Source organism: Mustela putorius, unplaced genomic scaffold (assembly GCF_011764305.1).
Source record: "Mustela putorius furo isolate JIRA1106 unplaced genomic scaffold, ASM1176430v1.1 tig00000281_pilon_pilon_pilon, whole genome shotgun sequence".
In the NCBI taxonomy this organism is placed as follows: domain Eukaryota; kingdom Metazoa; phylum Chordata; class Mammalia; order Carnivora; family Mustelidae; genus Mustela; species Mustela putorius.
In genome coordinates, this window is record NW_025421343.1 from 13,579,025 (window position 1) to 13,591,307 (window position 12,283).

Genomic DNA, 12,283 nt, shown 5'->3' on the forward strand with positions numbered 1-12,283 from the left:
ATTAGATTCGAAGACAGGCTCTTTAGGGAGATCATTAAGGTTAAATGAGGTCATAAAGGTGGAGGTCTGATTCCATGAGACTGGTTGTCCCTTTAAGAAGGGATGAGAGATGTCTCTCTCCAGGACTGCAGAGAGTCTAGGCCATGTGAGGACACGGAGAGGAGGAGACGGTCTGCAAGCGGGAAGAGACCTCTCCCCGGAAATGAATCCTAATGGCACATTGATCGTGAGCTTCTGGCCTCCAGAACAGTGAGAAAAGTCATTTCTGTTGTCGAAGGCACTGCATCTGTGGTATTCTGTGAGGAGTTCGCTCTAATAAGCTCAGTTCCCTCACAGGGGGATAAAACTAGCGTTTGCATCATGGGGCTACTGTGAGGGTCCGGCAGGAAATACGCATGCTTCTTTGGGATTTTCTATAACATCTTCATCACCTGGAACAGTATCTGGCATAGAGAGGATGTTCAATAAATATTTACTCCATGAATAAATACAGCCATCCAGAAAGGAAGCTGTCAAACTAAATACACATGCGTATTTCTGAGCTTTTCACTAACCTCCGCTTCTTTCATCATTGGTGACCTTTCACCAGGAAAGGACAGCAAGCGAAAGTGTTTAAGAAAAGTGCAAGGACAGTGTCCTATTTTCAACTGGATCTGCCCCTTAATGGCCTCTGTTCTGTGAGTTGGGAAAGGACCATTTGGCAGACCATGGGGAGAGTTGGAGCCTCTGGGAGGAGGGGGCACGGACCAGAGAGCTTCCAGGAAGCCTCTGAGCTCGGGTCCGGCCTTGTGGGCCTGAGGCCCTGGAGCAGAGGGGAGAGCCCTTCCTCCAGAGAGGCAGAGAGGCTGGAGACCGTGGACCACAGCTGTGGGAGGCCATGTGGGGAAGCTCATGGGAGCCTCATGGGGCAACTGGGTTTGGGGTTAGAGGCCACAGCAGACCCACCTTCCTGGTGCTTGTGAGATGCAAATGATGAGAATAATAGGACCTCTGTCCCCAGGCCATTTGTGGTAGAGTCTGGGCTCCCAGGGATCAGAGCTCCTTCAGCCCAGCCATGGTGAGAGTTGGTTCTGGGGCAGCAGCAGGTGCACAGATGTACCCGCCACCCCTGGCGACCCAGGATGCTTGCTAGGGAGAGGCATCCTGGCTGCACTGACTTATGCCCCCTCCCTGATTCTTTCCAGGACAAGCTCAGGGGAAGCAAGCTCCAGTGAGTACTCAGGCTCCTCTCTTTCCTCCGCCTCCTCTCTTGTCTCTCCCTCGCCGCCGCTTTTCCTGGGCACAGCCCTACTTGCCCAGGGAGACCATCCACCCACCTCCATGCCATGCGAGCACTAGGGCTCCCGCCCCACCGGCTTCACTGGGGCACCTGCTCATCCGGCTGTGCACCCACCAGGCACCAGCTCTACCCCCAGACTGTTCTTCCTGCTGCCCCGGTCCCAGGCTATTGGCGCACAACTCCAGGGGGCGCCACTCACATAGCCGTGGCTGTGAATGTCCTGGGAGCGGTGCAGGGTCTGGCCCCTCAGGCAGAGTTGACTAGAGTCTGATTGCAGGTTGGAGCCACCCGTTCCACCCCCCAGATATGTAGGTAAGTGACGGTGGCCCCCTGGGTTTCAAAACACCGACCTCACTGGCCCTGCGGCCATGTTGGACACTGGTCATGAATAGCTCCTCTGAGTCCAGTGAAGTAGCCTGAAAGGCCCACTGTAAAAACACGGATGGTTTATTCTATGGGGGAAAGAGAGGAAGTCACTGCGGGGTGGGGGGGTGCTGGAAGGTGAGGCCAGTCTCCTCAGTCCCCTGTCCAGATTCCCCAGCCTGGAACAAAGGTGCCCCCAGCCCATCTCCTTGGCCCACCCCGGGGACCAGCAGATTTGAGGTAAGTGCAGGTGCTGAGCCTGGGGTGGAGGGAGGTGGGCCACAGTGCCTACCACTGGTACTGCCCCTCTTCTGTCCCTTCTGGAAAGCCCAGGGGGAGGAGGAAGAAGATGAAGATGAATATGAGCTGCCCCCCTGTGAGGCTCTGCCGTTCAGTCTCGCCCCAGCCCACCTTCCTGACACCGAGGAGGACTCTGTGTACTTGGGTAAGGGCTGGGCATTTGAGGCAGGGGGTTGGGTGGTCAGGCAGGACAGAGGTCCCCATGAGGAAGGAGGGCACAGGCCTTGCCTCTTCTCCCTTTGTCTGTGCTGGGACGGCAAGGGGAGGCCTCAGCCGGCAGCTGCGGAAGCTTCTGGGCTGGGCAGAGAGAGGGAAGGATGAAGGAAAGGCGGAGGGAGGAGGGAGAAAGGCAAGAGGAAGAGTGGGAAGGGGAGAGGAGGCTGGAGGGGCACGGTAACCAAGGCAACAGTGGGAGAGCAGGAGGCCCGACAAGGTCCCTGGGGCCTCCTCTGAGATCCCTCATTTCTCAGAGCAAGGGTAGGGGTGCCAGGAGAGCCTGGCTGCTGCTGGCCTCCCACCCCCAGAGCTCCTCCACGAGGCCAGGTGGGGGCAGCAAAGCTGGCCGCCTCCAGTTGCCATGGAGACGGGGCTGTGGGGAAGCCAGTGGGGGGGAGAAGGGGAGGAAACAGAGGCTAGGTGGGGGGTGGGAGGAAAATTGGAAACCTATGTGGGAGGAACCCACCGACCCACGATGCCTGGGGCCTTTTCCAGATCACGCTGGCCCCGTGGGCGCATCCAAGTCACCACCACCGCAGCCCCAGGCCACAACGGTGAACAGTACCCTCCCCCAAGCCCCTCCTTCCCCACCCACCCGACCCGGCTACCCTTTCCCAGGGTGTAAATCTAAGAGGCATCTCATTTGCAAGATTTCCCCCATATTTGCATTCAAGAGGCCCCTGAGGGTGCCTGGATGGCTCAGCTGTTAAGGTCCTGGGATCAAGGCCGGCATCGGGTTCCCTGCTCGGTGGGGAACCTGCTTCTCCCTCTCCCACTCCCCCCGGCTTGTGTTCTCTCTCTGTCAAATACATAGATAAATAATTTTTTTTTAAAAAAAAAGAGGTCCCTGAAAAATTAAATGTGTTAGAAGAGGAACCCTGTCAGCCCTCACTGCTCCCACCTTTCCCCCCCCCCCCCCCCCCCCCCAGCGCTGTGCCCCTGGCTGTCCTCATCCCCCAGGACTCACCCTTCCTCTGGAGCTGGAGCCCGGAAGGCAGGGCTGGCTCGGCTTCTCCTCCCCAGTCCCTAGAGCCTGCGGACCCCTCCCTGCCTAGACAGTGGAGAAATCCTTCATTTTGCTGCCATCACTGCCCGCTGGGCTGAGAGAAGCTTATGGTCTCACAAGTTACCGCTTTCATCATAGATTTTACTGGAATAAAAAGAAAATCAGGGAGAGATTCACAACAAAGCAAGAGCCACAGGACCGAGGCAAAGAGTCACCTCTGCACATGAGTCCTTGTGCTGCTGTGGTTTCAAGGCCCATTCCCACCCCGCCATCCTTGCCCTCCCCCTGACTCAGTTCCCCTCCCCCTCCTCCCTAACCCTAGTCCTCCTCCCCGCCCCTTTGTGCCCACAGCTGAAGGCAGTACTGAGCCTGAAGGAGGCTAAGAAGCAGGGACAGCCCTTCCCCCTCAGGAAGCAAGGTAATGAGGATGTCCTGTCTTTTTCAGAGGCCCACTGGTTGCCCACCCCTGAGGGTAGACCTGATCTCCTGTAACTTGGTTTCAGGCTTTGCCTGGTCACTTTGCAGGTTACCCCCTGCAATCACTGGGGGTCCTCGGTTTTTTGTTTTTTTTTTTTGCCTGCTGATTGCCCATCCCTGTTAAGGCAGTTCAGGGGGAGACTGAGGGCTGGAGCCCAGAAATGCTTTGCCTGAGATCACAAAGCAGCAGAGTCCCTGACTCCCAGGTCCGGTTGTGCATCTGCTGTGGTGTCCGGGCCAGGCAAGGGACACTCTGGACTGAGGAGTTCTGAAGGGCAGCCTCACCTGCCCAGAGGACCTGCACTGTTGAAACACATCTGAGTGTCATCCCCCATCCAAGGGGCCCTTTGGCTGCCCGTCTCTGATTCTGCCCTTGTCATTATTGCTATCACTGTCCAGAGACTGCCCAAGCTAAGAGCCCCGAGGCCTGTGAACACAGAACCTCTGGGGTGTCGGGATAGTGAGGGACCTCAGCCTTGTGTTTTTGTCTGAAAATGGCTCAAGAGGGGCAGTCTCCTCCTGCCTCAGGGCAAACAGCTAACCTGAGGCATGTTTGTGTCTTCTATGCTCAGTGGTTGGTAAGCCTTCATGAGCTTGGGGGTGATTTTGATTTTTGGAATACCCCGAAGTCATTTGGAGCAAGCCTGGCAAATCATTTGGGAGGTTCAGTTGGGCAGCACCCCTGGGGTTATGAAGTGGGGTGATTGGAACTCAGGTGGCTATCTCCTGGAGCTTCAAAGCTGGCTCAGGGGGTGCTCTCAGATAAGGTCCGAGGACACTCCACTCTCCCAGCTTAATTTTCGTTGAGTTCCTTTCTCTCTGTATTTCTGACTGCTGGTTTCTCTTTTTCCTTCCAGAGCTGGAAAAAGCTGCTACCCCAGCCAGAGAGGTGAGTGGCCCCCCTGCCCACCCGTCACAGGGTCCTGGCTAGGAAGTTGGCAGGGCTGGGGTAGCAGGCCTGGAAGAGCCAGGAAATATCCCTGAAACCAAAGAAAAGGGCTCAGAGCAGAGTGGCATCCTGTTTGCCATGGGCCCCTGTCAGGATGTAAGCGAGCTCTCCGTGCCCCCCGGCGCTACTGGGGAAGGCCTCCCCCAGAGGCCTCCCAGAGGCCACTCTTCCTGGATGCCCACATTTAGGAGAGCTGGAGCCTACAGGTACCTCTGAAGGGGAAGGTGCTCGTGGGTGCTCCTCCCCCAGGCAAAGGAGTAACTGAAATCATTCTAGCTAGCTCTCAGAAAGTCACCACCTTGTGAGGGGGGAGGGAGATACCCAAAGTAGCCCCCCCAAGGCTCCCCGGTGATGGATTCACCCTCTCTCCCATTTGCGGGTCAAACCCTTAGGTGCCAGGCCTTCCAAAGAAACCTGATAATAACGTCTATGTGGAATGTGAGTCCAGTCCGGGTGAACACCTCCCTCTGTCCCAGGTCCCTCCTGCCCTGGGGCCCTCGGCTGCTCAAAACAGGACACATTCTGGCTTCATGTTCTTCCCTTGTCTTCCCTCACTGTTCCACCAATACACATTTGCCTTCAGACACTCACAGGGACACCCATGCTTTGGCCTTTGGTCCAGATTGAACCCCCACTGCATAGCGGGGGGTACTTACTCAAAGGCTGCATGGGGCTTCCCAGCTCTTGTGTCAGGACAGCCCTCCCTCTGGTTGGAAGGACTCCCAGAGATCCCAGGCTGCTGAGAGGCAGCAGGCCCTGCAGGCATCTGCTCCCCTCTCTGGTCAGCGTGGGTACTCCTGCCTGGTGCCCAGCTCAGCCCAGCCTGCCCTCCCTATTTCAGTCCCAGCCTTGACTAGGACTCTGAGCTCCCAAGTCCTGATGCCCCCAATCTCTCTGCCAAGGATATCAATGGTGCCCAGGTGAGTGCCCGCTGGGTGTATGGGTGTGTGTGTGTGTGTGTGCGCGCTCACACACACACACACAAAATGGCCAACTCTGGCTTCCCCATCTCTGACCCCGCAATCTCTGGGTTCCCTGGGCTCTTTCTCTTAAAGGAAGTAAAACCTAAGCTCTCTTCCCCACCTTGCCCCCCGCAGGCCCACTGTAGCTCCCCAGGAAGCTCGGAACGTAAGAGGCTATTAGCCAGGGGACCTGTGACCTGGGGTTGGGGGTAGGCTCAGGGAGAGACTTTGGGCCCAGGGGATAGGATTACAGAATTGAGTCTCTTCTGAGCAGGCTTTCTGTGTCCCAGGGAGCAGCGAATGCCACCTCTAAAGGTGAGTACGGGCATCTTCAGTGTGGACCCTAGGCAGTCCTGCCTCCCACCCTAGCCACAGGCCTGCAGCCCCAAGTCTGCCCCCCAGCCCTCTGCCCACCTCTCATGCCCCACTTTGCTGTGGGAATCCTTGCAGCTCTGACTTCAGGTGAGAGCAGGCCTACAGGGATCCTACGGGGGCAATTTCTAGGGTCTTCGACAAAGCAGGAAACTCCCAGCCTGTACCTCAAGATCACCCCTCATTTGAAGGTCACATATGGCCTAGCTGATAGGTCCTACCAAAGTCTGAGGCCTGGAGAGGAGGGGTAACGCACTCAGTGTCCAGTTTTGGGCTTCAGGCCTATGCGCACAGCCCTCTAACCTCCCCCACCTCTGCAGCCAGACCCAAAGCCTTCTTTGTCTAATCCCCTCCCAGCCTCAACTCTGTAATCTGCTTCTCCCAGCAGGAAGGAGATCTTCTTTTTCCTCTAGAGCACCTACCTGGAGCACCTCAACTGCTGAGGTGAGGTGGGGCTAGGAGAGGGCTGGGAGGAGGCAGACAGGGACCCGCCTTGGGCTGGTGGCTGCTATCACAAGGAACACATTGAACGTGGGCATGTAGCCCTGTGCTGGGCAGCAGGCACAGACACATCTTGGTTCTACTGGCACAGACTCAGTCTGGAGAAGGCAGATGTGAACACAAAGAACCACACAGCCCAGGGTTCTCTGTGTCCCAGCCCCTCTCCAGAGCCCTGGCACATCTCTGAGTGGCTGTATGTGTACGCACAGGACGGCAGCCTGCTGGGTCAGCCCTGGTACTCAGGAAACTGTGACCGCCATGCTGTTGAGAGTGCCCTGCTCCAAGTCCAAAAGGTGGGCAACTGCAGCCTTCCTGGGCCTTTGCGGAAACCCTTCTGCTCATGGGCTATGGCTGACTGAGCAACTGGAGATGGGAGGGTGGGTGGGAGGTGGGTTGCTGACCATCTGTGGGCCAAGGCTGCAGGTAGGCTAGTTGAGAGATGGGGTTGACAGATGGGGTCTCCTCCACAGGATGGCGCCTACACTGTGCGCCCCAGTTCAGAGCCTCACAGCTCCCAGCCCCTCACCCTGGCAGTGCTTCTCCATGGCCGGGTCTTCAATATTCCCATCCGGCAGCTGGACGGTGGGAGGCATTATGCCCTGGGCCGGCAGGGCAGGAACAACGAGGAGGTGGGTGCTGGAGGAGGATGGGGACTAGCAGACAAGAGGGCACAACAGAGCCAGGTGCATTTGCCTAGGGGAAAACACACGTTTGGCATTTTTCTGGACTGGGTGGACATGACAGAAGCCAGGGACTTGAAGTCCTTCTCAGAAGGAGACACCCCCTCCTGCACGGCTCAGTCTGTCCAGGGCCCCAGGTGGGGGTGGGGGTTTTTTGTGCCTGCCACGACCCCAGCCAGGAGGAGAGTGAGCACCGGGTAATCTAGACTCTGTCCATGCCAAGGATTGGACTTTGTGCCCGGCATTTGCTGAGGTTTCCATGCTAGAAGGCCTGGGCAGAGGAAGGGCCCCAGAGTTATTTCTACCTGGCCTGGCTAACAGCACGCCCGTGGGTGCTGTGGTGAGAAAATTCCATGAGGCCTGGAACGGGGCACAAAAGGGCAGTAGAACTTCATGGGGCAAACTGAAAGGAAAGGATTTAGAAAAATGTCAACAGGCCCCTTCCCCAGCATGAGGCTCGGGGGACTCACTGATGCCCTGCGTCCTGTCTAGCTGTTTCCATCCGTGGTCGCCATGGTCCAGCACTACACACAGCACCCCCTGCCCCTTGTGGACAGATACAGCCATCGCTGTCAGCTCACCTGCCTGCTCTTCCCGACTAAGCCCTGACCACAGCGTGGATTGTACGCAACTGCCTCTGGCCCCACAGTTTGCTCTTTGCCCTAGTCACCTTGCTGTGTCCCTCTCGCCTCTCCCCCGTCTCCACCCCTCCAGGCCCTCCCCTTCTCTTGTTGCAGTCCCTGCAGACCTGGCCGAAAGGCTTTCAGAAAGGTTCCCCAGAAGCAGAAAGAACCCCTGAGACCCCACACCAGCTTCACCTGGAGCTTGGAGGTGCCCCTCCCTGCTGCACATCCAAGGCTGGGAAGCAGGGGTCAGGCAGAGCCCCCTCTCCCAGGCCCCAGGCATGGCTGGGTCTGTACTGTTCCCAAGGGCCTCCCAGCCGCTCTGGATAAAGGCCTCCTCCAGGAAGCTGAGCCTCGGGAGGCCTGCCGGGGGCACTGCTTGGACACAAAGGGAATCCTTTCACATTCTCTTAGGGGCTTAGCACAGGGCTGGCAGCTTGGTTGCACTGTACATAGTCTGCTTTCAATAAATATTTGTTGAATGAATCTGGAATCTGCTGGGCGAGGCAGAGGTGGCCTCCATGAGGCTCCAAGGTCCTTAAATGTCCCAGGATGCAGACCGGGTCTGAGCGTGGTGGAGCAGCGGTGGCCAGGGCAGGAAGGGTCAGCCCCATTTCTGTACCTGATTGGGTTTTTTACCCTTAGACGTCCCGTGGAGGGTGGCTTGCTTTTGCTTGTGTTTTCGGGGCTCAGAATGGGGTAAGGGTGTGAAAGGCTTGGTACTGTCTGCCGCCCCACATACGACGAGAACGGCCTTAAGTATTTGTCCCCCACCGAGGAATGAGCCCGAGTTTGCTCACTTGGTGTTGTCTAGAGTAGGGGAGACAGGCGGACCCCAGGAAGCAACTGGGTATTGGACGTGCCAGTCCGAAGACCAAAAGCTATGGAAGGCCCAAGGGTGGGGCTTAGAGAAGATTAGCGGTCAGGGAGCAGATCTGCCTGCCCGGGAAGGTACAGCTCCCGCTCCGGGAGCCTGGGCGGGGGTTGGGGGATGGCCAGAGATCCGCGGCCCGCCGGCTGGCCGGCGCGCGTGCGCGCGCGCGCGCGCGCGCGGGGACGGGAGCGTTCCGAGCCCTGGCCCGGCGCCCGGAACGCCCCGTGCCGGAAGCGCCATGTGACCGTGACTGCGCAGAAGCCACGAGCGTCGCCAAACAAAGGGCGGCTCTGCGGCCGCCTGGCGCTTGGGCTGGCACCGAGGGGCGGGACCCCCTACCCCAAGCTGGGCCCCCGGCCCCGCCTCCCAACGGACCCCGGGCGCTGGCCGGCGGGGCGGCTCCGCATCGGATCGTGCGGAGGCCCAGGCTGGAGCGCGGGGAGATGGGCGAGGGTCGCGGCGGACACTGGGAGATGCAAGTGCGATACGGGGCTAGGCTGGTGGTGGGGCGTTGGCGTTTGGCCCCCGCGCTCCCGGCTCTGACAGATCACCCTTTCCTTTATTTCTGTGATGGTGGTGGAGATAGAGGTCCCTACGCAATTATCCTAGGGGGAGGAGGCGTGCTCTGGACAGTGCAGGGCCTGATGGACAGTGTCCTAGCTAGCGTCTGTCTCCCAGATAAGCACTCGCGGGAATTCGGGTCAATGACTTTCAAGTCCCAGCAGGGATGTACCTTCTGGCCAGGCCACGGGGAAGGGGAGCAGCATGAGGCAGGTGGCACAGGGCAGGTGAGGGTGGCACGGCCTGTGATGTGGGAAGGGGATTAGCAGCTGGGGGCTCTCGCAGAAGTAGGTGGTTAGGAGACCTCAGGACAGCCTCCCTCGGCTCTGTTAGCCAGTCCTGGCTCCCTCGAGGCCCTATGTGGGAGTGTGGCCTGTCTCCTCTACACTTTCCCCAGTCTGATTCAGGTGGGAACTTAAGGACTGGAGAAGGTGGCCAGCCCAACCTTGGCCTCAGGGTACAATCAGACTCTCCCATCTCCCACCAGATTTTCAGCTTTCACTTCCCTTGAGGAGCCCTCTACTCAGGGCCTGCTTTTCCTAGTGGTGAATTTGCCTAGCCCCAAAGCTAGCTGGCCTGTGAGGGGAGCAGAAGCCACAGCACAGAGCTCTTGAGCCAGCAGCCTGACACTCTCAGCTTGGTACCAGCTGGAGGACTAACTTTAAGGAACTAGCCTCAGCCCTTCTCTCCTTAGGGAAAAAGAGAGGAGGAACAGTCCAGGCAGTGGGAATAGCCTGTGATAAGGGCTACCAAGGGCCCAAAAGAGCTTCGTTTCAAGAGCCACTCAGTTTAGCTAGTACCCTCCTCAACCTACAGGTTACACTTAGATGTCCCCTGTTCCAGGAAGCCTTCCCAGATCCCCAAACCTGGGCTCAGGCGCTTAGGATACCTCTTAGCGATTGCCTTTTTACTCCTAGGAAAGGACCAAGCTACCACTGCCCACTATTGTGTATTTAGGACCTGGAATACAATAGGTGCCAAATATTTGTTCAAAGAGTCATTGAATTAAAAAAGGGAAAGAAAGAAAGAAAAAAAAGTCACTGAATAGGTCAGATCCAACCTGGATTCCTCTAAAGTTATTAACATTCCTTGATCAGAGCTTCCTTAGTAAAAGTTCAATAGAACTTTCTGTGATGATAGGAACATTCTATATCTGCATTGTCCAGTATAGTAGCCACTAGCACAGAGGTTACTGAGCACTTGAGGTGTGACTAGTGTGACTGAGGAACTGAATTTTTAACTATAATTGAATTAATTTTTTAAAAAGATTTTATTTATTTATTTGACAGAGAGCAAGATCACAAGTAGGCAGAGAGGCAGGCAGAGAGAGGGGGAAAGCAGGCTCCCTGCTGAGCAGAGAGCCCGATGGCCTCTATCCCAGGACCCTGAGATTATGATCCGAGCCAAAGGCAGAGGCTCTAACCACTGAGCCACCCAGGCACCCCTAATTGAATTAATTTTAATTAATTTAAATTTAAATAGCCACATGTGGTTCCTTGCTATCTTATTGTTCCAAATCTTTTGCATTAAGTGTGAGGGGCAGTGGTAGAAGAGAAAGCTGGAGAACTTGGGAGGGGGGCTAGGTCCTGAGAAGCCTGGGAAGCCTCCATAATGAGTGTGGGCAAAGGGGAGCCATTGAGGTTCAGGGGAGGGGGGGTGCAGGAGAAATAGTATTTGAGGAGGGTCTCTCTAGCTGTGATGTGCTGAATGGGTTGAAGAGGCAGCACAGGGACAGAGAGAACAATAGGGGCTGCAGATATTTCTGTGATTCAGATGAGAGATGACATCCTTTGTTTTTGTTTTTGTTTTTGTTTTTTTTGCCATGTTAGTGTCCCTTCAAACACCCCAGCCCCACTTCCTCTCACCTAAAAGGCCAGACTCTAGAAAATTCCAGGCAGGGTCAGCAATTGGGAGATCAAGTCTGGGAGAAACGCCAATACAGAAGAAGCCCCTGTATTACCACCAGTGGTTTGCCTGTCTCCATTTGCCAGGATAGGCCTGTAGGATGGGGAGCTGAGGAAGTACGCAGCCAGGAAGTTCGTGAAAGTCCCTGGCAAGACCACACCTGCTGGGGCTCATGGTGTGCTCCCTGCAACCATTCAGCAAGCTTTTGGCTTTGGTTTCTAAAGCAGTTGCTTGACCTTCGGCAAAAATATGGGCTCTGGAGTCTGAAGGACCCACATTTAAAGCCAACTCAGTTACTCACTGGCTGTGTGTCCTTAAAGTCGGTCTCTTTAGTTTTTTTTTTTTTTTTTAATCTCTATTTAAATTCAATTGAGCTAGCATGTAGTGTATTATTAGTTTCGGGAGTAAAATTTAGTGATTCATCGGTTGCATAGAACACCCAGTGCTCATTACATCAAGTGCCCTGCTTAGTGCCTGTCACCCAGTTCCCTTCCCTCCCACCCACCTCCCCTCTGGCAACCTCTCTTTATTTTTTAAATGGGGCTAATAGTATCTACTTCTTAGGGTTACTGTGAGAATGAGAAATGATTTATGTAACATATACTTAGCCTAATGTGGAATCTGACATAGAGTGGAGCCAAATGATTGGTACCTAATGATAATCCTGTGAATAGACCAAGCTTGGTTCTGGTCCCACTTGTATGCTCTTCGGGGGCTCTTTTTGACTTGGGCTTTCCTAACAGCCCCGTACACACATACACACACGCACGTGTGCGCGTGCTCAGCCCTTAGGAATTGCAGGTACTGTGATGATTGTTTTGTCTGCCCACCTGGCTTTCCTTTCACGTCCTTCTGGTGATGTCATCCGCTCCCCCAACCATAGGACCCGCCTCTGACCTAGGTCTGACTAGAGCCAAGACAGGCCCAATTAAAGCCTTCTCTGAGATGGATATATTGATGTTCTGGGGCGCCTGGGTGGCTCAGTGGGTTAAGCCTCTGCCTTTGGCTCAGGTCATGATCTCAGGGTCCTGGAATCGAGCCCCGAATCAGGCTCTCTGCTCAGTGGGGAGCCTGCTTCCTCCTCTCTCTCTCTCTGCTGTCTCTCTGCCTACTTGTGATCTCTGTCAAGTAAATAAATAAAATCTTAAAAAAAAAAAAAAGATGGATATATTGATGTTCAGAGAAAGAAGCCATCTCTCCAAGCCTGAATTTGGG

At 55.8% G+C, this 12,283-nt stretch overlaps 1 protein-coding gene across 4 annotated transcripts; it reads left to right on the top strand.

Moving 5' to 3' along the window:
• The first annotated feature begins 622 nt into the window (after positions 1-622).
• On the top strand, positions 623-8,214 carry SH2D6 (SH2 domain containing 6). 4 transcript variants are annotated; one of them, XM_013051210.2, is made up of 16 exons: positions 977-1,057; positions 1,185-1,210; positions 1,557-1,591; positions 1,800-1,882; positions 1,976-2,087; positions 2,654-2,712; positions 3,516-3,582; positions 4,499-4,530; positions 4,983-5,028; positions 5,432-5,510; positions 5,688-5,718; positions 5,843-5,867; positions 6,310-6,368; positions 6,635-6,718; positions 6,896-7,054; positions 7,598-8,214. In XM_013051210.2, exons 1-16 carry the CDS (start codon positions 1,055-1,057, stop codon positions 7,712-7,714), a joined length of 1,017 nt encoding a protein of 338 aa, XP_012906664.1. In that variant the 5' UTR covers positions 977-1,054; the 3' UTR covers positions 7,715-8,214. The 4 variants fall into 4 exon arrangements, with proteins under 4 accessions (XP_044935028.1, XP_004742378.1, XP_012906663.1 ...); XM_045079093.1 differs by lacking the exon at positions 977-1,057 and adding an exon at positions 623-677 and having other exon boundaries at positions 1,800-2,087; XM_004742321.3 differs by having other exon boundaries at positions 976-1,057; positions 1,800-2,087.
• The last annotated feature ends 4,069 nt before the right edge of the window (positions 8,215-12,283 follow it).